At 37.4% G+C, this 23,354-nt stretch overlaps 1 protein-coding gene across 4 annotated transcripts in view; it reads left to right on the plus strand.

Annotated features, from left to right (window-relative positions):
* Nucleotides 1-23,354, plus strand: part of LOC141433965 (angiotensin-converting enzyme-like) — a 203,296-nt gene that overhangs the window by 169,024 nt on the left and 10,918 nt on the right. For all 4 annotated transcript variants that reach the window (XM_074096134.1, XM_074096135.1, XM_074096137.1 and 1 more), the window contains exons 4-5: nt 14,995-15,196; nt 20,520-20,696. In XM_074096134.1, the coding sequence (XP_073952235.1) occupies nt 14,999-15,196; nt 20,520-20,696 (375 nt within the window). In that variant the 5' untranslated portion in view covers nt 14,995-14,998. The remainder of the gene's footprint in view (nt 1-14,994; nt 15,197-20,519; nt 20,697-23,354) is intronic.

Below are 23,354 nucleotides of genomic sequence, written 5' to 3' on the forward strand. Positions count from 1 at the left end.
ATTAGAGTGCCACGTAAAACAGTAGGTAGGTAGATAACGGATCAAAATGGTGTTAAATTTTACATTCAAAATATAAAACCATTAATTTACTTGTTCAAATTGTCTAGGATTTGAAGCTTAAAAAAAGAGAGATGCAATATTAAAATCTCAACTACTGTCACTTTTAAGCCACTCATATTATATCAAAATCTAAAGTTATAAAATCCTTTATCCTATGCTGGACATAGACCTCCCCCAAAAATAAAATAAAAAATAAGAATAAAATCCTTATAATAATAATAATAAAATAAATTGTCCATTCTCCATTAGACCTCTAGTTGCTTCGGTTGGAATTGTCCTGCATTCAGCTCCGCAAAGTGTAAATAAATGTCAATATCTCTCAAAGCACAAAGCCTGAAATAATTTAAATCAAATAATTAGCAACAACGTGCACAAGTTCTGTATGATCGGTACACATGAACTTGCAAAGGCAATATTAATTTCTGCAGCGATATCGTATATTAAGGGGATCCCATGCCCCAATGACCTTCGATCTGCATTCCTTAATTTTCTAATGATTTTTGTAGCTTATTATATTAACAACGGCTTTAAGCAATATAGTATCCCATATTTACTTCAAAGTTAATTGTTTTCGAGATATTTGGCATCAAAGTTGAACAATTTTAGGCCAAAAAACTGGTTTTCTGGCCATAACTTTTGTGTTAATTAGTTTCAAATGAAAACCCTCGACCAGTTTTTAGAGACGTCAAAGATGAACCCAAATTATGTAGATTTCGTATAATGTTAGATCTTTCACGTCAATAGAGATACGATATAAGTGTTTTTCCAATATTAAATATACTGACCCGGATAACTCACGTCTTAATCGAGTTTAGCTCGACAAGTTTCGGGCTAATCCGTAGCCCTTCGTCTTCGGAGCAACGCGACTCAGCGGCTGCTGCAACACGCGCACTGCGCGCCGCCGCTCTGCTCGCGCGACTACCCGACGAAGCTGACACCGGCACACAACTACCCACCATTATACCATTATACCCCTCCGGCGTCTTACGTCAAAGTCGTAAAATGTCCAGGTGTCCAGGTTGTAGAATGACCAGGTAGTACAATGTCAAGATCGTAAAATAACCAGGTAGTAGAATGTCAAGGTCGTAAAATAACCAGGTAGTAGAATGTCAAGGTCGTAAAATAACCAAGTAGTAGAATGTCAAGGTCGTAAAATAACCGAGTAGTAGAATGTCAAGATCGTAACAAAACCAGGTAGTTAAATGCCAGGTTGTAAATTGATATTAATAGTACATAGTACGATTTTTTTTAACAATAAAGTAAACCCGACTTTGTATCATCCCAGCCTATATGCGTCCCACTGCAGGGCACAGGCCTCCCCTCAGAATAAGAGGGCTTGGGCCATAGTTCCCACGCGGGCCCAGTGCGGATTGGGAACTTCACACACACCATTGAATTGCTTCGCAGGTTTGTGCAGGTTTCCTCACGATGTTTTCCTTCACCGCAAAGCTCGTGGTAAATTTCAAATGTAACTCCGCACATGAATTTCGAAAAACTCAGAGGTGCGAGCCGGGGTTTAACCCACGACCCTGTGCTTGAGAGGCGATGGGTCAAACCACTAGGCCACCACGGCTTACTTAGACGCTATGAGACATGGACCTCGTACGATGTCGACGCAATTTCGACACTGGACATTTTACGACTTTGGCGTAAGACGCCGGAGGGCATTATACCATTTAAGACGTGAATTATCCGGGTCAATATATTTAATATGAGTGAGTCTCACGGTAGTTTCATGTTTTTTCAATGTTTAAAAAAATCATACAAAATTAAGTAAGTATTATTTTATTTTTTTCAAAATCAGGTAGACAAAAATGGAGATAAAAGATTGGAGAACCGATAAACGGCTATCGGTTCTATAATATTTTATCTTATAATTCTATCTGTAGTGCAAAAGTAGGAGATACGATTCAAAACTTGGCAAAAATCAATGAAAGCCCCTTAAGTTAACTTATTCAACGCAACGGCAGATTGCTGATTTGGGACCATTTCGTGACATGCATAACATTTTATTTTTATTTTTTTATTCATTCTTCTCATTTTTGTCACGAATAAATGGTTTCTTTCGTTCTTTTCATCGTGTTTTGAAGCAATATTAAATGGGCGTAATTAAAAGTCGGTGTACAATTATTTACGTCACTCAGTGCCTTGTGCAGCTCGTTGAGTTAACCATTTTGATTCAACGATAATTATATTTCCGTGTCCAAAGTTCCACAACAGCGTTAGCAGAGTGGGAGTGACCAAACTGCGACAGAACAGTAAACTGTCCTTAATTTATTAAACACGGGCATGGTTACTCGGAGCTCAGCTTTTAGATTTATAGCTGTATATCTGGTGTCCGCGGTGCAGTTTTCAGAGCAGTGTGCTACAATTTTCCATTTACCCAAAACTTGACAAGTTAGTACCTAGCCGCTAAGCTGTCAACTTAAAAGTTGTAATAAAACTGAAGCTGATATTAAGGTTTGAGTGCACAAATACTTGCAAATATTGTGTTTTCAGAGTTCCATGATTTATGTCGATCATTCATGGCGAAATAAATTTATACGTTTTCACAATTTACATTTAAGTGGCTAAATAAGAAATAAACAAGCTGAGATATGAGGTGCATAGGGGAAATTCGTGTCGGTACCGTTGACCATCAGTGGTGTAGCGGTATAGCACGCGGTACGGAATACCGAGGACCTGGGTTCGATTCCCAGTGATGGTCTTATTTTTCTGGTTTTTCTGTGCATCTATATTTCAGTTTGTATTTTCAATAATTGATATATTAAAGCGTTTAGTAGTCTGCGGAGGGCCATATTAATGAAAAACCTTTTGCCTGTTTCAGTAGTGAAGTAGCAAGGTAAGAAGTTGTGAGTTGTTAATTAGAAAACTTAAGTTTTGACTGGACTATTAAGTCCAAAACCATCACGCAAATTGTAACTTAAAATAAGTCCTTGTGCGATACATAAGGAAAATATAACGTAGCTGACAATTGTAGATATTTGGATTTGATCTTATTGCCTCCGGATAGCCTCGTGAAGTGAATATTTATCCCTTTGCTAAGCCGACTGTCGCAAATCCGTTTTTCTCCACGACTTAGACGAAAAAACGTGCACATACTTACAAAATCTTCTGTAGAACGACATTTGTAAGACACTAAAATTACGTTAGTAGGTATTTGGGCAAAGTTTATGATTTAAGTAAGACTAAAATGCTCAAAGTCTGAAGAATTTTTGAAGCTACGTGTGTTTGAGAACTTGGTTATGCTCGCGGCTTTAAATGCATTGCAAAATCCCCTATCATTAGTACCTAATTTGAAAAGTCCGACCATGTTGATTGTTTACATCATAAATGGGATCTCTATGGCAGATTTTCAGCTTTCTAGGTCCAAGTCAGGACACTTTAAACTATTATTAAGTAGAACATTAAGTAGTATTATTAAAGTTGTAACAATTCAATTGACAAAAGTGAAGTCTCAATGCATTTTATTTATCGTTAAATAACCACCAGAGCCGCGAGGATCTCGAACGTCAACCATTGTAAAGCAATTCAAAGCGATATAAGTTATTTAAATTAGTTAAATACATCGCCATTACCTTAAAAGCCACTTACACCAACACTTAAACACCATTAGAAACAAGTCTTCATTCCACCCTTTCGGTCCAAAAATAGATAATGAACTTGCTACTATATTTTAGCCTATGTACATCTGTGTCGTATTAATGCGCAAAAGTCTCCCCTTTTGACCTCCACGTTCACTCCAAATGTAGGTATTTAGCCACTCGCTCAGTTTTGCGTCCAGGTCATCTCGCCATCTCCGCCTCGGCCTGCCTTGCCGTCAGTGCCCATCATGCGCGGTATCTATCCTGTGGCTGTTAGTGGGTGATCCCGGCAAGTTTGCCGAGCCCAGTGTCTGCGGATCGCTTTTCCAACATCAGTTATTCGAGTGTTAGAGCACAATGTGGTGTTCCGGTTACGATCAATCTTTTCACCCCTTGAATGCGCTCCATAGCTCGTTGGTAAACCTTGAGTTTGGCATGTTTGCGCACCGAAGGTTAGGACACGCAATACACACCGTATTGATGAGTTTGCGCTTCAGTGTTTAAGGGTCAGGTTATTTTTTCCAAAATTTTCGTAATTTGCGCGTTTTCGACAAGGAAACAAAGCTGGGATAAGGCGGCCAAGGATTTCCTTAATGCGGGAATAAATAATGCGTTCATCGGAACCGCACCGTTATATCTCTTTTAGATATATTCCAATTTATTTAATCCCCTTCCGGGTTCTTTTTGCCGCTAATGCTTGCTGGCGCTGCAAAAGTAAATAATTAACGTCGGTTTTTGTTTCTTTGATGGCGTTTTGGCGATGGCAGCAAAGAACACTAGTGACGCTTACTTACATGTCACGGTTATAGGGCTATTAGTCTGTTCACAGACTCGAACCCACACTCGAAGCCCATTTTTGGACAAAATGGCAATACTTCAAATTGTCACTACATACGATAATTCGATCGGCCGCACATTTGAAAAAACTGAATTTCTAATCACATCTGGAACACCTTTGTCCTTAAAAAAAATCTTATATCTGATAGAAACCATTAGTCGAATTCTACGTCCATGGTTACCATTTACGATTCTGCATGTTTCTGCTTTACTTTTGTGACATAGTACCTAACATTGACCTATTTCATCAGGCTTTTATGGAACAAACACAAGACTGAGAACATCAATTTTCAAAGCCCAAATGTGATCTTTTCCAAAGCTTGATAAATTCTTCTTCCGTTTCAAACTGTTTATTTAGGAAGAAAAGACGTCTTTTAAAATGGATTTTGCTTCAATAGAGGCTCCAAGCTGCACTTCATCACGCCCTTAAGAGCCTCTTGAAATATGGCGCGCTTAAGAGTTCACCTGCCTGCAGCTAGGCACGCGAATTTTACTTAATAATTGAGGACTTTTACATTGAGGACTTTTAAAATGTTATGGGCCCCTCTAATTTTTTCAGATATAAAACCTAAGATCACGATATCCTTTCCGTAGTTTTAGTCAGAATTGACATCGGAAGTATCGAAACTAAAATAAGATTTCGTTTAAAGTTCATTTGCTGCACGACTTTAGTTTTTGTCGATGGCAATTTTATTGTGTATTGCAGTCTATATAATTCGTACAATTAATCGTATTATAACATCAGAGTTAATCGAACTACTCGAAATTTAGCATTCAAGATGTAATATTTCATAACAGTTTGACACAAGTGGAACTGAATAAAAGCTTATAATGTGAATAAAGTATATAGATCCCACAAATAAATTGAGAATATTTAAACAAACAATTAACATACCTACATACAAGATACGCGCGAAAAACAATACGTCTCCTTGCAGTCGGGTAAAAAAATTTAGATTTCGTACCCACTAAGGCAAAAAAGACAATCAACTCAAAGAGTCGTTGTTCGTGAATTTACACTTAAGGTTAAGAAAAACAGGCCATCAAATCATATCAATAGTGAAGTTCACAATCCGTACCGGGCTCGCGTGGGAATTACGGCCCAAGCCTTCTTATTCTGAGAGGAAGTTGTGCCCTGCAATGAGACGTATGTATATAGACCGAGATGAGCCTAAGGGGCTGTTTGCCGTCTCTATTTGTTTTGTTCGAATAGACGGCATCACATTTAACCGTCAGTTAACACTAATCAATGGGTGGTGAAACAGCCCCTAAAACTCCAATTTCGAAAGTCGCTTCTTAATGAGTAAACGTGAATATTTTAAACATCTAAATTGCAAGGCGCTTTGGTTTCGGCGAAAGCGTTTTATGATTCAGTAAATAAATGAAAATGGACAGGATTTTTCCATAACGTAATTTCGGAATTTCACGTTTATTACGCTAATGAAAATAAATCGTCCGTGCCTTTATTCTTTTATTTGAGTCAAACGACAGACTTTATTCATAGAAAATATTGAATTTTTGTTGCGACAGGATATAGCTACGACACCTACCTAATATTAAATTCGACCTCCACGAATTGGCCTCTCAAATCGTAACTTTTGAAAGCAAGAACGAGGATAAGTTGAAATAAGCAGTTTTACTTCACGTTTTTCTTTAAATAATTCACAATTACAAAAACGCGGTTAAAAGCTGTGATTTGACATACTGAACTCTCAAGCAGAGAACTTGCAGGTTCAAACGCTGAGTTTTCCGGAAAATAATGCACGACATCCTTTCCCATTTGACATTTACCATAACCTTTTTGGTGAAGAAATGAATGAATCGAGAAAGAACATTGTGTATAAATTTGCGAAGTAATTTAATGATTTATGTGAAATTCTGAATCGCACTGAGTGTGCGTGGGAACTACAATTGAAGCCCTCGCATTCAGGGAGGAGATATTACAGTAACATTTGGACGTATTACAGCGGAGATGATGATCATTAAATGCGATATTTAAAACCTGTTTCACCATTCCCTTATGGATGTTCCATTCCCTGTTCCATTTTATGGATGTCTGCGTTTAATCTAACAAAACAGACGGACAGAAAAAAGTATTTATCATTGCATTCTTGATATCAAAGTTTTTTTATAATTCTACTATTTAAATATGGAATAAAATATGGAACCTTCCTGGGACAGTGTTTCCGGAGCGGAGCTTGGGGTCTTTAAAAAAAACCGAGCTTATCAGTCTCTCAGAGAGCCGGCAACGCACCTGTGATACCTCTGATACTGTACCTGTGATACTGTGTTGGCAGGTGTTCATGGGCGGCGGTGGTTGCTTCCCATCAGGTATTTAAAAAAACAAAATGGCGACTGGGCAGGCTTTAGACCACGATAGCAGGATCACATGGAATTCTTCGTGAAGGACTGACCGCTCACTGCAGTTGACGGGGAGTAATAAAAGTGATAGGTCTTTGCTCAACAGTGGTACACAATAGACGCATAACAAAAATAATAATTCATTATGGAATAGCCACCCATTTGCTATAACTGCTAAGTTGCTAACCATTCACAACATGATAGACATTTGTGATGTTAGCTGTGTTTATTTTGTTCGAACGTATAGAAACGGTATCATAGATATATGTCACATAAATAATTAATAACTTATCAGAGAAATGTGAAACAGGCTCAAAATAAGGTAGGTTCTTTTAATATTACTTTAGGTCGCCTGGAAGAGATCGCTCTGAAGCGATAATACCGCCTATTGTTTACCTTAGAAAATCTCTATATACCTGTGTTTTCTGTACTGCTTACTTTTGTTTTGGTGTTCAATGAAAGTTATTGTATTCGAGTGAGACTAACTAAGATCGAAAGATTTAATTTAGTTTTTAGGGTAAGTTCTGGTTTATCTCAAAACTGAGGTGATTTTTCGCTATATTTGAAAACAACGACTACTTATTAAATGAGCCGCGAACTCGGATCGCAACCTAAGCAGAGATTTCACGCTTAGCCGAGTGCTAGTCCGCAAATTACCGCGATTGTTTACGCAGCCAACTTCGCCGTAACTTTATTGCTTGTAGACGTTTCCGTTTCGTCTTCTCGGATGAGACTTACTTAGCTTGTAAGTTGCCAGGGTAACAGACTCGTCACATGTATTACCAGCTTCGTGCAGAAAAGAGTATACGTCTTGTCTTAGGCATTTGTCACTGGACAATACTCTGTAGGTACAGGGTTACCCATGAGAAAGTTCTATGTCGGGCTCCACAGAAGCGAGAACTTTTGACCGTCATCAAGAGGTCCAAATTGATATACCACGGTCATGTGCTTAGGCATGATAAATATAACTTTTTGCAATTAATTATGATGGGCAAGGTTAGCAGAAGACGTGTCGGGCGAAAATAGAAGCCATGATTCCGAAAGATCCGGGAGTGCACAGGGATCGCGAGCGTGTTTGAGTTGTTCCGCCTGGCACGGGACAGAGACAAACTTCCAGTAATTTCATGTATTTTGTGTACAATAAAGAAAATAATACATTTAATACAATATCATAATGTATAATACAATGAAGCAGATTAATTTATTTTTTATTAGAAACGTAACAGGCACCAATAAAGCGTGCATAAATACTCGTAACTGGTACATACGATTCTATTTCTAGGGCCGGTAACATGTCAGGTATTTTTGCACCTTCCACTATGGCAGATAATAATATGAATGCTGGTGACTGTACTGGAGATTAGAACTATGTTCGTTTAAAAAAAAATGTCTGGATGGCTCTTAATTGATAGCAAATACGATTAAAAAACACAATGTAATTCGAGAAACTGAAAAAATAAATTTGCTACTATTTATAAGCAACGACTACATTTTACTATAAAAAATACAGCGTCTTCAAGTCTTAGAATTAATTGAACTCAAACACAATCACTTCTATTTGCATGAAGAAATTGATTTACTAATGCTCTGTAATTCCAGTACTTATGGGGATTTTGTTTACGGAGCTGAAAGCTGATACGTTTGTAATCGTATTTTTAATTAATTTTGCTTGCAGGTGCTGTTGAATGTACTTTTAATCATTTTGCATTTAAGTAATTGCTCAGTTTGGTTACGCGAATTGAATTTTATGGCATATCTGTTATTTTTGGCACCGCAACAGTGACGTGATACTGTTTTTATGATTTCACATGTCTTGATAACGTAAGGCCCAATCGATCGAACTATACGTAACGTAGGATGGCATTTTAGTATAAAATGACGGGTTTTTAAATATATTAAACCAACTTAAAAAAGGAGCGTTTTTGTCTTTTTTATGTATGTTCACGGTTTTCTCCCTTATCTATTTTTGCCGTATTCCGTCCTTCTACATCCCGTAGAAAATAAGTCTAATGTCATCATGAAGCATTTAAAACATCCAATAGTTAGTATCTTATAAGAAAATCTACACAGGGCTTAGTAGTTTTCGGGTTCACTGCCCCCACCAGACAGTAATAATGCTTCTAAGTGTTATGTTTGCGGTCTCAGAGGTAAACTGACTCTTTCTCAAGCCAGAAAATTAAAGAAAATTAAGGTGGTATGAACTGTTCGCGCGAGACTGAGTTTTAAACTAAGAGATACCTACACAGGAATATAAATTACCTACTTTCATTTTAACAATATAATACTAGTGTCTCTGTGAGGCTTAGAGCCTGTGAGTTTTCGGAATGGCTGCAATAAAGATATATTTTTTTTGTTTTCAACAGCTATTTTGATAAAATATAAAATTTTTATCAAAAAAATATGACCTGTTAGACGGTCATCTCCTGGAACGCATTTTTGACCAAGTTGGGACGGAGTCACTACGCTCGCTCGCTCGGTCAAATTATATGAATTTGATACTATAAATATTTTTACTTTGCGATTAATAAATCGTGAATTGAACCGTTTCATTTTGTAATTTAATCAAATACTTAAACATGTCTCACGATACGAGAGCTTAAGTTATATTAAACGTGTTATTATTTACAGCGAAAAATATTTCTATTAGGTATATATTATATTATTATAATGTCAATAAAGCTAGAGAGCGATGCTTGGAGTTTCTTTGCGCGATAGAATCCGGAATACGGAAATTCGTCGAAGAACTAAAGTCACTGACATAGCTGGAAAAATATGCAAATTGAAGTAGCAATGGGCAGGCCACATCGCTCGAAGAACAGATAACCGTTGGGGGAGAAAAGTCCTCGAGTGGCGACCACGAACCGGAAGACGAAGCGTTGGCAGGCCTCCCACCAGGTGGACTGACGACATCGTGAGAGTAGCGGGAAACCGCTGGATGCAAGTGGCGAGTTGTCGTTCATTGTGGCCTTCTAAGGGGGAGGCCTTTGTCCAGCAGTGGACGTCTTCGGGCTGATGATGATGATGATGATGAATAAATACATTTTTGTGCCTTTTGCGGTCGAAACGACCGGTCCTTAGGGTGCTGAGGCCAAATCTTTGGTGTGGGAGCTGGGCAGTAGGCTGCGGGACAGGGGTTGCGACCTCCGCTCCGGGTCGTACCTGGTTCAGCAGATAGGGCTGGCCATACAGCCGGGAAACGTTGCTGGAGTTATGGGCACTTTTGAGCCGGGTACGACGCGGAAGGGTAGTTTTTAGTTTGTGGCTTAGGTGTTTAGGTTTTAGTTGTTTTTGTTATTTTGACATTTTATATTTTTAAATTATGTAGTTAATTTAATTTGTAATTTAATTCAATGTGTTGTGTATTTTAATTTAACTTAACTTGTAATTATAAGATGAGATATGACATGACAATTGACAGATTGTGCATATCGACGTCTGTGGTCTATGGATGGTTGAGTGTGTCGACTCTTTTACTGTGTTGTTAATAATTTATTATTGTACACGTGTCTTTGGTCTGGCTTTGTTCTGTTTGTTTTCATTATTGTTTTTATTTTATCTAAATTCTATTACTTTATGTTTGATTCTTTTTAGATTTACTTTTTTGAATTTATGTCGCCTTCCGTGAAGTCGCCAAGCGGTCACAGCGGCAGACCAGCGTTGACCTCTACGGCCAGCACTATGCTGAGCTGAAACCGTTTCGCGATTTCGCAAATACTTTCATTAATATTTACTTTATACTTGTTTATTTTGTGTTTATGTAATTTGCGAAATGCGAATAAACGTTTTCTATTCTATTCTATTCTAATTTAATGAAATTTAATTTGTTATTTGATTCATTTTAATTTGTAAGTTATTATTTTGGTTTTTAGTCATTATAATTTTTACGACTGTTTATCTACTGTTAACTTATTTCAGTTGTATATTGTTTTGATTGATTCTGAAAGTCAGTAACAATTCTAAATTTTCATTAAATTGTTCTTCTTGATTTCACTACCCTAATCTGTTTTTTAATACCAATGACCACATTTTGTGCTTAAACATTTTGCTTGTTTGATCTTCAGAAGACAACGAGTAAAACATAATTGTAATCTTTTCGATGTAAATGAGCGAAAGCTCTCCCCGCGTTCCATCTTGAAACAGCATGTCAAAGTATTATGCAGCTTTTAGCAGATCAATCGATCCCCTTAGACGATTTCCTCATTCACTTTGTCAGAATTTTCCATACCACTTACTACACTTTTCCGGCACGCTGAGCCTATCATTCGAGATGTAAAGGCGAATATTATGGACCGCTGACAATTTCATCAACTGTAAAGCCGTTATGGCGGCGTATTATTTGATTTGCTGTCCTTCATCGTCTTCAATCTATACTCGTTTCACTGCTAATCTTATGCCTCCTCACAGAAGGAGAGGGCTTGGATTCTAGTTTCCAAGCGGGACTGTGCGGATTACATAGTAAACCCATACATGCTTTCGCAGATGTGTGCAGGAATCCTAACAACATTTTCCTTGAAGTAGTAAATAGCTTTGTTACTAGGGAACTGTAATTTACTATATATTATACTATAAATTCACAAATACTATCCAAAAATACTATCTCTGCGCGGACGAAATTGCAGACAAAATAATTACTATCACACTATCTGAATATACTCATCATCATCATCGTCAGTCTATACGTTGACTATCTCGCTTAGATGACACTGGTTAATTCAGCTAAAATCAATGTTCCACATATCTGCTAATTCTGTACGCAGTGTTTACCAACGCGGTTCTAAATCACCTAGCGCAAGCTTGGCAAATAGGCTGTATAAACTTAGTGCCAAAGGAACATGGCCACGCTCTAGTTTAATTTAATGTCAATTACCTAGCATTATAGCTTTTATTTCCTCGTTGTAGTCGTGAAAAACACAATGTTTAGTCTCGGCCAAAAGTGCAATAGATGAACTCGTATTATCGAAGGCTTCCCGTTCGGGTCCGCCTTCAAAGTAACTCGTTCATCTATTGCTTACTTTTCAGCCTCTACAACAATGTTCTATTTCTTTAGAGTAATGTGTCTGGTTGACTGACAGACAACAACAATGCCTGTCATTGGATTTGTATCTGGAGACTTGAAATTTGACAGTCATTTTTTGAGCACCATAGCGGTGCGCTAAAAAAAGATTTTTAAGCAAACCGTACGATTGCAGATTGACACTAACTAGTTACTTCTTCATTGTAAACGATGGTAATTAGAATACGAAATGCATTCTTATATTTAGTTTAAACAAATGGCTCTGTCCATCAGCTGACAATTTTGCTAATATCTAGTGAGTTTTGCAGTTGTACGGTAAAAAAACCTGGAAAACAAACTATGAGAAGTAATGGTGGACGATCGATGAGAGCGCGAATCAAACATTGTCCTTACAATAAAATAGGTTTCATCGGTTAAACAAATGGGTAAACGTTGGTCTTGTGGTAGATTAACCTTGATACTATTTGAAATTCGAAGAAAGGGGACCTTTTACGTCATTCAAATAGTAAACTGCTTTGACGTGGTTGAACACAGCTTTGTTCTTTTATATTTTCTTATTTCGGACACAACCCTTTATTTGCGCAACCTTGGCTAACTTCACTGTTCGCTTCTACGTAGAAGTTTTTCCTTAACTGCATTAGTATGTATTCGTTGTTGGCAGCTTCTTTGTAGTTACGGTAAATAATTCAGATATTTGGTCAAAAATAATGATTAGGTACACCATAATAGTTTTAGAGTTCAGTAACTTCAATAATAATACTTCACTAATCTTTACTGACCTCATATTAGTGTGGCTTAGCTCTATAGTTTTCAGAATTAATTCAATTGTAAATATTTCTCATTTTTATCAGACTTCATAAAAGAAAGAGGTTCCTATCAATTTTCATTTTTTTATGTTTCTCACCTTAGAACGCCGTCGCGCAGAAATTATGGCCCATGCTAAGGCACCGACTTCAAAGTGGTACAAAATTATTTTCATGTTTTCTATAAGTTTTTTTTAAATATGATTTTGCTAGCCCGCTAACGAGACTAGCCCGTTTAAATCACATAAAGTTCAACTCAAACGTCTAGGGCATTAACTTTTGCCTCAAAATAAAATGGTTCCATTTATCTTGGGTTTCTTGCAAGTTACAAAGCCCCTGCTTAGTTGTCCGTGAAAGAAGTAATTGAACATAATACGTGATTGGGTTACGAGTCCGTCTCTATGAAAGTTAATGTATTTTGCTGAGTTAGCGAAAAAACCTTGATATTTGGACAGTAACATCAGCATAAAAAAACATTAGTACTCAAGTTGGATTCCTTAATAATTTTTAGAAAACTTTGTAATTTTCACTTTCTTGTAAGTATAATCCTTCTGCGATGTTTCATCTCCAAAGACGCAAAAGGTGTAGAAATGTTCTTCAATATTTCCATAAAATAGTCTAAAAATTCCACTTGATTTAGTTTCAATCTTGCCAGCACAAAGATGCTGAATTTCTTGGCGATTCAAGTAACAACCGTTTCTGAAGACCCTCGTTGTAATATCCTTCTCTTTCATTATGACGGCGATATTGAAGTACTTACTGAATGCCGCTTTGTAATAAAAAAACGTAAATAACGAAAGTGGTTTGCGGTTGATGTTAATTCATGAAGCAGAACTTAATCTCTGTTTTTAATAATAAAATAATCGTAATACTTTGAATCTTTACTAATACATAATATCTCCTTGCCAGCACTAAATATTACACAAAACTTCTTTTATGTTTCGGTTGTTAATTTCAGGTTTCCTTTTAGCCCGCGTATACTTGGCAAGTGATTGTATAAAAGTTATAATAATTATGTTTATGTACTAATTTTAATGTCTTTTAAAGCCAGTAATGCTTATAAAACAATTCGAATTCTTAACAGTTATTGCAGTGTAGTAAAATAAATAAATGAACGCTATTTGGAGTTACAGTCAATACACACATGTATGTACCTACGAGAAAGTGATTTTTGCTCTTGGCATTTTTCTATTAATCTCGTCCCTGATTCAAGATGCATAAGAGTGTAAAAATGTTTTTCAACTTTAATACAAAACTAGTTTAAAGATTCTGCTTGATTTAGTTTCAATCTTGTCAGCATTAGATGCTGAATTTATTGGCGATTGTAATTTGTTTTCTATCACAGCTAGAGATTAGAAATAGGATTTTAATAAAACATCTGATGTTTGATAGAGGTGTCCCGCCCAGAATCCCGACTATATCGACTATTTTAGACCTGTCGTGTCCACGTCTGAGGTAAATATAGAATATCGTGAATAGGGTTCATTCTCATAGTCACCTTTGTCATTTTGATCTTTCTTGTCACTACACTGGTTATATTAAATTAACATCTCATAGTGACTTCACAGTGATGATAGTGATTCTTTGATAGTGGTAGGTTAGCTTTTAGAGATAAGCCTTTGTACTTTTTTCGTTTTGTTGTTTTCTTTTTGTATTATTTTGTGTTTTATGTACAATAAAGTATTTACTTACATACATACTTCATTAAAGATACCTAAGTAGTTGTAATATGGAAAATATAACAAAGTATGAAGTGAATTGGCCGATGAATAACATGTTTGCAGATTGTGAACGAACCTAGCCTCAAATTGAACTTCGACTAGGTATAATCCTAATCCTGGTTAAAGTCTACCCTCTAGTCTAGAAGTAACAGACCAACATAGCATCTATTCTGTATTTGATAACAGTAAACCTTGACGTAACAAATAGAGACATACAAGTAATATTAATAAGTATATCTGAAATGTTAAAACCATTTACAATTCAAATCTTTCAACAATTGACAACTTTACAAGATTGTTATAAAATGTAAGGCCTACCTAACCCCTAAGGCCTACCTAAGGCCGTATTGTCTAACGTTTCTGGCGCCCGCGATCGGAATCAAATGACAGATTTCGCATAAAAACACTGTCATTTGATTGGGATCGCTAGCGTCAGAAACGTCTAATTAATAACGTCACTGAATATTATATTACGTATGTTTAAACGACTAATATACTTACTTAAATATAATGTATTTCTTCAATTATTAATTTTAAACTTTGTATATTTTGGCATGTTTTCTTCGATCTATCACAACTTAACTTGAACTTAATCACCTTTTCCTTGTCAACAGAATCATGAAGGCAACATTCACCCTCCTCTGCATCTACTTCTACGCGCTACTGTCCAGCGGCAGGACCTCCAGTGACGATGATAGGCGCTGGCTCTCCTCACTCATTGAGCTTGTGGAGCTGGACTATGAAGACCACTGCGAGCAGAGAGCCACGGCCACTTGGAGTGAGCTCACGGGGTCAAGCAAAGGACTGTCATTGAAGGTAAGAAATGCGCTTTGACAGTTCTGCAAAATTATTCTTTAGATGAAAGACGTCCACTGATAGGCATAGATAGGTGTTACGCCGCCCGCACCCATCGGACTCCTTCGAGCTTTATCAAGTCATCAGTCATGAGAGGCCAACGTCGTAAGAAACGAAATAGTTCCTGATGAAAATCTGCAAAAGAACAAAATGACATAATGTAGCTAATTTTTGTTTAATGTATTTAACAAAATTAGAGCATAATGGGGTGCTATGATAAAGTTCATCAACACCATCATTATATCAGCCGTAGGACGTCCACTATTGGTCATAGGCCTCCCCGAAATCCCCCATGAAAAAGTTACGGGTTTCAAACTGCTGCGTCGGGATAAAATATATATAATTTTGCAGAAGATTCGTTTATTGTTTCTAGTCGTTACAAGAGTCTTCAGATCACAAATCGCCATCTTTATTTTGGCAAAGCAGTGTCAAGGGGCAACATCCCCGAATGCGCCATCTATCCACACAACTCCGAACTAGTAGAGAAGCCAATAGTTCTCTCGGTCGACGAGACCTCTATTAGCTAGGTTGAAAGTAGACAGTGCAATTATTAAAAATAAACTCCTGTACGGTCCTACATAGAGAGTCTAATACAAAAACATCATTGGATTAAAGCTACTGAATTTAATATGAGAGGGTGTGTGCCTTTGTGGATGAATGCTACAGGTATTTATATACATTAAGGAGATTTGTCTATCCGACAGATACTCTATCGAACCTCCCCAATTCATACCGGAATTAGGTAAGATTATAGTGGGATAAGATAGGAATGAATGGCTTCATCCCTTAAGACAAGGCAGGAAAATTGCGTTGTTAATTTTCTGAAAATACTAGTAGTTATTTACTGAGTCGGTATTTAATATCCATTTTCAAATTTTGCAAGAATTCCTTATAGTAAAATTTGGTTTTATTTCCGTTATTTTATTTGTGGAGAGCCTTGGGGGAGGCCTTTTTCCAGCAGTGGAGGTCTTTCGTAGAGGTGAGACGTACTAGGCAAAACGCGGACTGAGTCTTGCGAATACGCGTCCACAAAAAGACTAGATCCAAAGACTAGGTCCACGAGTATCTACGAATACTTAACTCAATTGACTCATTGCGTAAACAAAATGATTCCCGTAAATGCGCTCCCGTGATTGCGTATACACCGTACCAGTTTTAGTTTACCAGTATGCACACTCTCATCTATGGTTTTAGTAGTTTTACGAATATCGAACTACCGAATTCCTCGTCACAGTCAGTCTTCACACTTCATATTGTTTTAATTTTAACTTATATTAAATAGCGGGTTACCTAATGATTCGCCGACTATTTTTAGGCAGATTATTGATTGGCAGACAACGTTTCGCCGAGTAACGGTACGCCGATGAATTTGTATGCAGATGTATTATTTCGCCGAGTAACGTTTCGTAACTCAACCTTTAGCAGACTATTTACTTGGCATATGAGTCAGTAAGCCGAACAACTATTCACAGACATTCGTTTAGCCTATTAATCACTACACATTTTGCACATTTGGTCGAACAACCTTTCGCTTTTGTAACGGTTGAACTATTATTCAGTGCGCATATCAACTTTTCGCATCTTTTCGTTTCGCGCATTCAATACCGCGAATATGTGTGGATTACACTATGGCCTCATTGGCATTTTTACACGCCGGGCGTGCTGACCGCGCATTCTTTATGATTTTCTTATGTTCCCTCACAAATTTTAAACATATAACGCAAGTAATAATTTGACCATCATTTGTATTTATTTTATATTGGAGTCTAAACAAACCAAGTCGCGATGCTAGCAATTCGGTTCTGGCACTTCGCCGGCCGCTGCCGCGGCACGCTCGCTTCGCTCGCTCGGCTCGTGCATTGTTGGTCGAAATTCTACCTAACACTCCTCCTCGCTAACGCTCGTCGTCGCACCTAACTACATTTTGATAACAGCTAGTATATAATAGTCAACTCAGTAAAATCCTACCTGTCGTTTGGCCGTTTTTATCTACGCAGATTACGAAACAAAAATCAATACAATAGTATAAGCAATAGCTTAACAATTATTGAATGCCATGTGATAACTCTGCTTATCGTGTCTCGACGAACAGTTAAATCGACTGAACATTAAATCTACTTATCAATATGAATGCCATGTGATAACTCTGCTTATCGTGTTTCGACGAACAGTTGTTCGGTTAAATGAAACAATTACAAAACAAACAATCTACTAAACGTAAATCTGCTTATCGCTATTCTTCCTACCGACTACTCGGCGAAACGAATAATAGGCGTAACGAAATTATACCAAACGTTGCTCGGCGAAAAGAAAAATCTGCCAATAGTTGTCTGCGAAACGAAAATCTGCGTAATTAAACTCCGCGAAACGACAGGTCACCTAAATACCGACTAAAAACTTCCCTTCATACTTTATACAGGCTTAGGACTGTCAGTAATTTTTATAAATTTTTCAATTAAAATGTGTACATAAATGCTTGTTTTCAAGTTGGCGGAACGTTGTCAGCCGCCGTACTCCTCGTACGCTAAAAGAATCGCGGGCGGGAACGCGTACTCATGCGTCTAAGCCAAAACCTATTCCAGTAAATACGTCTCACCTCTAGTTCTTTCGGCTGAAATGATGATGCCAAAATTGGTTTGACATTACAATGGTCTAAAATCAAACTAAGTTGTTCGTGTGCACTGCTTTATATAAAACCATGAAGTAAAGCGATTTGATCAACTCCATTATGAAAATTTCTAGTTAAAAGTTCCGTTAATAATATAACAGTTGTTGTTTGAGCGCAAACTTTTCCGCTGCAGATGGTGCCAAATACACAGTGGATGTTCAGAACACTGAATTAAAATGTTACGATTTATATACGTCGGCGGGCAATTGTAAAATCCGCCAGATCACGGAATTCCTAGGCATATCGTGAAATGGCACCATTTCATGATATGCCTAAAATTTGGGCAGGCATATCACGATGTGCCTGAAAAACAATACGGTAGATCGATTAGAGCAACGCATTCGTCGATATTCCTAGCTCTATCTACATCGTGATATACTGGCTAAAACCAAAAAGTCGTTTCTGTGAAATTGCATACGTTTATATAATAAAATTCCAAAAAAATAATACAAATGAAACGGATACAAAATTCAGATCTATTGTCAAGAAGACATTAATATCTAAGGCGTATTATAAAGTTAATGGTTATATCATGGACAGGGATATTTGGAAATAATTTCGATCCGCATTAGCGATCCCTTCATAGATAGCAAACCTACTGTGTTAAAAATAAAGTTGTGTTAAATACTTGTGATGTATAAATATCATATAATAATAATTGTTATGCTGTTTAAAAAAAATATACCTTCTAAGTCAAAGTCAAAATAAGTGCTTGTTATAGCCTAAATTGTAACAAACTTAATAGTAAATTCAATGTATGCCATCCTAGAACCAACTGACGTCGCCTGTCATACTACAAATATCAAACATTTTGCTTTACATTGCTTCTTCGAATAAACTTTAAAGTGTAATAAAAATAAACGAATTATTTTTAAAAGTCGCTGAACTAATGTTGTTCAGTTTGACGAGTATCATCTATATTTTAATTATTTGCCCGTGTTACAGGCCACACCCGGTATTTTGTTTATGAACGGGCCATTTCTTGGGTTTATTTGGCACCTAGATCATTCCGTTAAGTTTTCGTAAAGTCTAAAATCAAACGTTTAAAAAAAACCTCTGTATTCAGGGTGACTTGCTGCTAATCTTTTCTAATGCGCTGCAGGTAGTACTCGTAAAAAACCCATTTGCGGCTTATTTTGCAGAATTGACGTTTTGATTTTGAGAGTAAAGTAAGAATAAAACTCAAACTCTTTATCGCGTTAAGGGGCTATTTTACCACCCATTGATTAATTTTATTTGACGGATAAATGTGATGCCGTCTCCGTCTATTCGAACAAAACAAACAGAGACGGTTTTTGTCGGCATAGTTTTCATATATATCCGAGAAAAATTACAGCTTTCTAGCATTGATAGTCCCTGAGCAAAGCCGCGGACGGACGGACAGACAGTCAGACAGACAGACATGGCGAAACTATAAGGGTTCCGTTTTTGCCTTTTGCATTTTGGCTACGGAACCCTAAAAAGTATAAGTAACAAAGTAAAGTGAATGATATACCTAGTACAGTCGAATGCAAAAATATATACCTATACAGCCAAGCGTCAAAATATTTATGCATCGATCTTAATGTCGTGTAGTAGGTACCATAAAGGACCAGCATTGATAAAATACCATTAGATAGTTGAATGACCTAACAGAAATATCTGTAGAATTTAGAAACATTTTGCCGGGTGTTTATTTTCAGCTTCTTGGCACTAATTTTCAATTAAAATCAATCTTCCCTAAGATAAACATAATTTAAGTCAGACAAACGAATTTCGGAAGTTGCCGCAGTCTGTATCACTTTAGGTTGTCGCAGTTAACGTTTATTTTACAGATAACGGAATAGACCTTTGAATTAAACATAACTTTAATTTGGAAAGAATTAAGTACATTTTCGAAGACAAAGACACTAAAAGACTTTCTGTGCAATGAAGATGAAAAATACCAACGGTTATGTTAGATTTATTTTAGGTAAAATATTTCGACTTGATTTATAGCATGTAAGATAATTATACATTTCTGAAGAGAAAAAAAAAAGTTGCGTTTTACTGATTTTATACTACTATACTACTAGCTGTATAGCTGTGTAGCTGTGTAGCGGTATTACTAGCTGTTGTCCGCGGCTTCAGCCCTGTTCCAGTATTTGTATTTTATTTTGGTTGGCACAAACCTTGTCCTGACAATAACGTACACAGCAAAAAAAAAATACTAAAATTCAGTGCCGTCATTCGCAAGTTATGAGCGTACATACATTTCGGCAATCGTAAAATCCGCCAGATCACGAAATTCCTAGGCATATCGTGAAATGGCGCCATTTCATGAATTGGCTAAGGGACATCCGCCATATCGATCAAAAGTCACCGTTTAGCGATTTGCCTAGTGTCGTTTAGGCAAACCATGAAATTCCTAGGCATATCATCAAAAACTACAGTCGACAAACCCTTTAAGAGATCTATTAGACTACCAGTCAACAACAACACTCAAAAGAGTGGTTGAGAAATGTTGCTTAGTAAAGTTTCCGATTACCTCGTGGAGTTTCTTGCCGGATTCTTCTCAACAAAAGTTTTTCCGAACCGGTGGTAATTTTTTACTAAATTAAATAAAGATAAGTAACTTAACTTACATTACTTTGACAGCTGGACCGCGACAAAACCTTCGGCATCTTTGCGCGCGGGCAGACGACAGAGGTGCGCGTGGCACTGAACGCGCATGCGCTCACCTCCAATCACGCGCAACACGAAGTGCTCCGGCGCAAAGTGAAGTTGCTCCTCCAGCCAGGAGACATGCTGCTGGACGTGGAACAGTGGATCCGGGTGAGACATTTGTCAATTTTTCAATTTACACTCGCGTACGAGTCGCGAGACGAGGCGCGAGGCGAGGTACGAGGTGAGAGTGTGACCAGACGTGCGCGCCTCGCCTCGCGCCTCACAGGGCACGGATCAAAGGACCTCGCGACTTACGTTAGCTTGGTGTTTACATTCGCGCTCTCGCTTCATTCGAGTTGGAACCTTGTTCTGCGCAGGTTGTAAGCTCAATGACAACTGAACTCGCCACGAGAGTGTACTTAGGTCATTTACCATCGATCACGCGAGCCGCGAGAGTGTAAATCTCGCATTAGAAATCGGTGACACACTTATTCTGGCCTCAGTTCAGTTCATCATTCTAGTAAAAATGACGAGAAAATTGCGTTGTGCCTAACCTTCACGAACTGATGGAAGTACTATTACTTATTCTGTGCTGATGGACTAAAGGTCCGAACTGATGCATTAAGTTAATATTCAATGACATAAAACCAGAAATATGTACTGAACTGACGACAGAATGAGCGTGTTACTTGGTGTTACCGATGTCCTAGCAAATGAGGGTTTATTTTCTTGAGAAGCGAAATATCGCTAGATGGCGATAGTGTCGAGAGGTCCGTTTGACGTTACAGTCTTCCTTGCAATGAGGGCTACCGTTTTTGCGCTCACCAGTTGGCGCCACTGTGTGTAGACAAAGGTCCTGTTTGAGGTATATAGTGGTTAGTTAGTAATTACGGACGTGAAAACAAAATTTACATTTAAATCATATTTAATAAGATTGCTTTTTTGGAATCTTTTTGTATTTTTTATTTCAATTCCAAATTTTGGAATTTTGGTCTTATTTTTCTGGTTTTTCTGTGCATCTATATTTCAGTTTGTATTTTCAATTCATATTTAATACCTTAAACCGTACCATAAAAGTATGGAGCATGGTTGCGTAGTTCCGTTTTGTTCGGAAAAAAGAGAGGACAAAGGTTTCCGAAAGGCAAAACTGTCTCAAAACACAGACATTCATTGCCCCGCATATTTGCCATAATGAATTTCAGGGATTGCAAAATATTCAAAAAAATATTCTAACTAGTTATAAATAAACCGACGTAGCTCATCCAAAAACAGTGACATTTGACATTTCGGAGACCTCTGGCTACACGAGGGCCTCTAGCGGCCGATTCATATACGTTAGCCCTTATTGGCTCATTTAGTTAAGTATTTAACCATCACGTACGTACGTGACGTAAATGTCAAAGTTATTAAACGGACCTTTCGATACTAGCGCCAACTAGCTTGTCACAGAAACTCACATTCTAAAGGACTCGCGTTGAGAAGTCCTGTGAACTCCCGAGCAATGTGATAATTTTTTACAAGCTTTTTAGGGTTCCGGAGCCAAAATGGCAAAAACGGAACCCTTATAGTCTGTCTGTGTGTCCATCCGCGGCTTTGCTCAGGGACTATCAATGCTAGAAAGCCGTAATTTTGCACGGATATATATGTAAACTATGCCGACAAAATCGTAGTAGGGAGGGTACCTCCCATAGACGTAAAGTGGGGGCGATTTTTTTTCGTCATCCAACCCTATAGTGTGGGGTATCGTTGGATTGGTCTTTTAAAACCATTAGGTGGTTGCAAAGACGATTTTTTGATTCAGTGATTTGTTTGCGAAATATTCAACTTTAAAGTGCAAATTTTCATTAAAATCGAGCGTCCCCCGCCCCTCTAAAATCTAAACCGGTGGGTGGAAAAATTTGAAAAAAATCAGGATGGTAGTAAGTATATCAAACTTTCAAGGAAAACTATATCGGCTAAATTTGCTTGAGAATTATTAGTAGTTTATGAGTAAATAGCAGCCTAAGGTATAAAATATACCTAAACTTGGAAGATTCCGAAACGAAATCCTTAGAAAAATATTACTTAATTTTTTCATAATGGCTACGGAACCCTATTTTGGGCGTGTCCGACACGCTTTTGCTTGTTGTTTTTGGTTCAAATCTTGCAAGTTCATTTTGACCAACTTCCAGTGGCCGGGCTGACTTGAAATTTGGTATGAAAATGCAAATGAAAATGAAAATATCTTTATTTAAATCAACGATGGTTGCACTACTAACTCACTACTGACATTTGGACTTACTGCTAAATTGTACTGGTATAAACTAAATGCTGTAAATACTTACATGTATTACTATCAAATCGAAATTAGATAGAACACGATTGAGCACATTAAGTCCTATGTCGTTTTTAAATTAAACAAAAGTATGCAACAGAAACTTATATAAGTGGAATGTAACTTGTTATATTATATGCGTTATCGATTAAAGTCATCTTGCCTTCAAAGATAACAGGAATTTCAGCTTGCAAACGTACAATCGTAAAATTTTGCAGTTACGAGGTGACATCTAGGGCGACGATTTAATGACACTCTTATAAATCGTTCACCGACCCGGAACGTCGAACATTAAATTTACGGATAAAACTTTATTACAAAAGATCAAGTGGTCAAACCATTTAAACAGAATTCATGTAACATGGCGGCAAAAACATACGCATAATGCTACGAATGACGGCCGGCACAATCAGGGGGTTACTCTGAAATTCCAAGTTCGTATTATACCGTCCCTCACTCTCTTATTAAATATTATTAGCGTGAGCCGAATAGCACAATGCGAAATTTGAATT

Source organism: Choristoneura fumiferana, chromosome 13 (assembly GCF_025370935.1).
Source record: "Choristoneura fumiferana chromosome 13, NRCan_CFum_1, whole genome shotgun sequence".
Taxonomy (NCBI): domain Eukaryota; kingdom Metazoa; phylum Arthropoda; class Insecta; order Lepidoptera; family Tortricidae; genus Choristoneura; species Choristoneura fumiferana.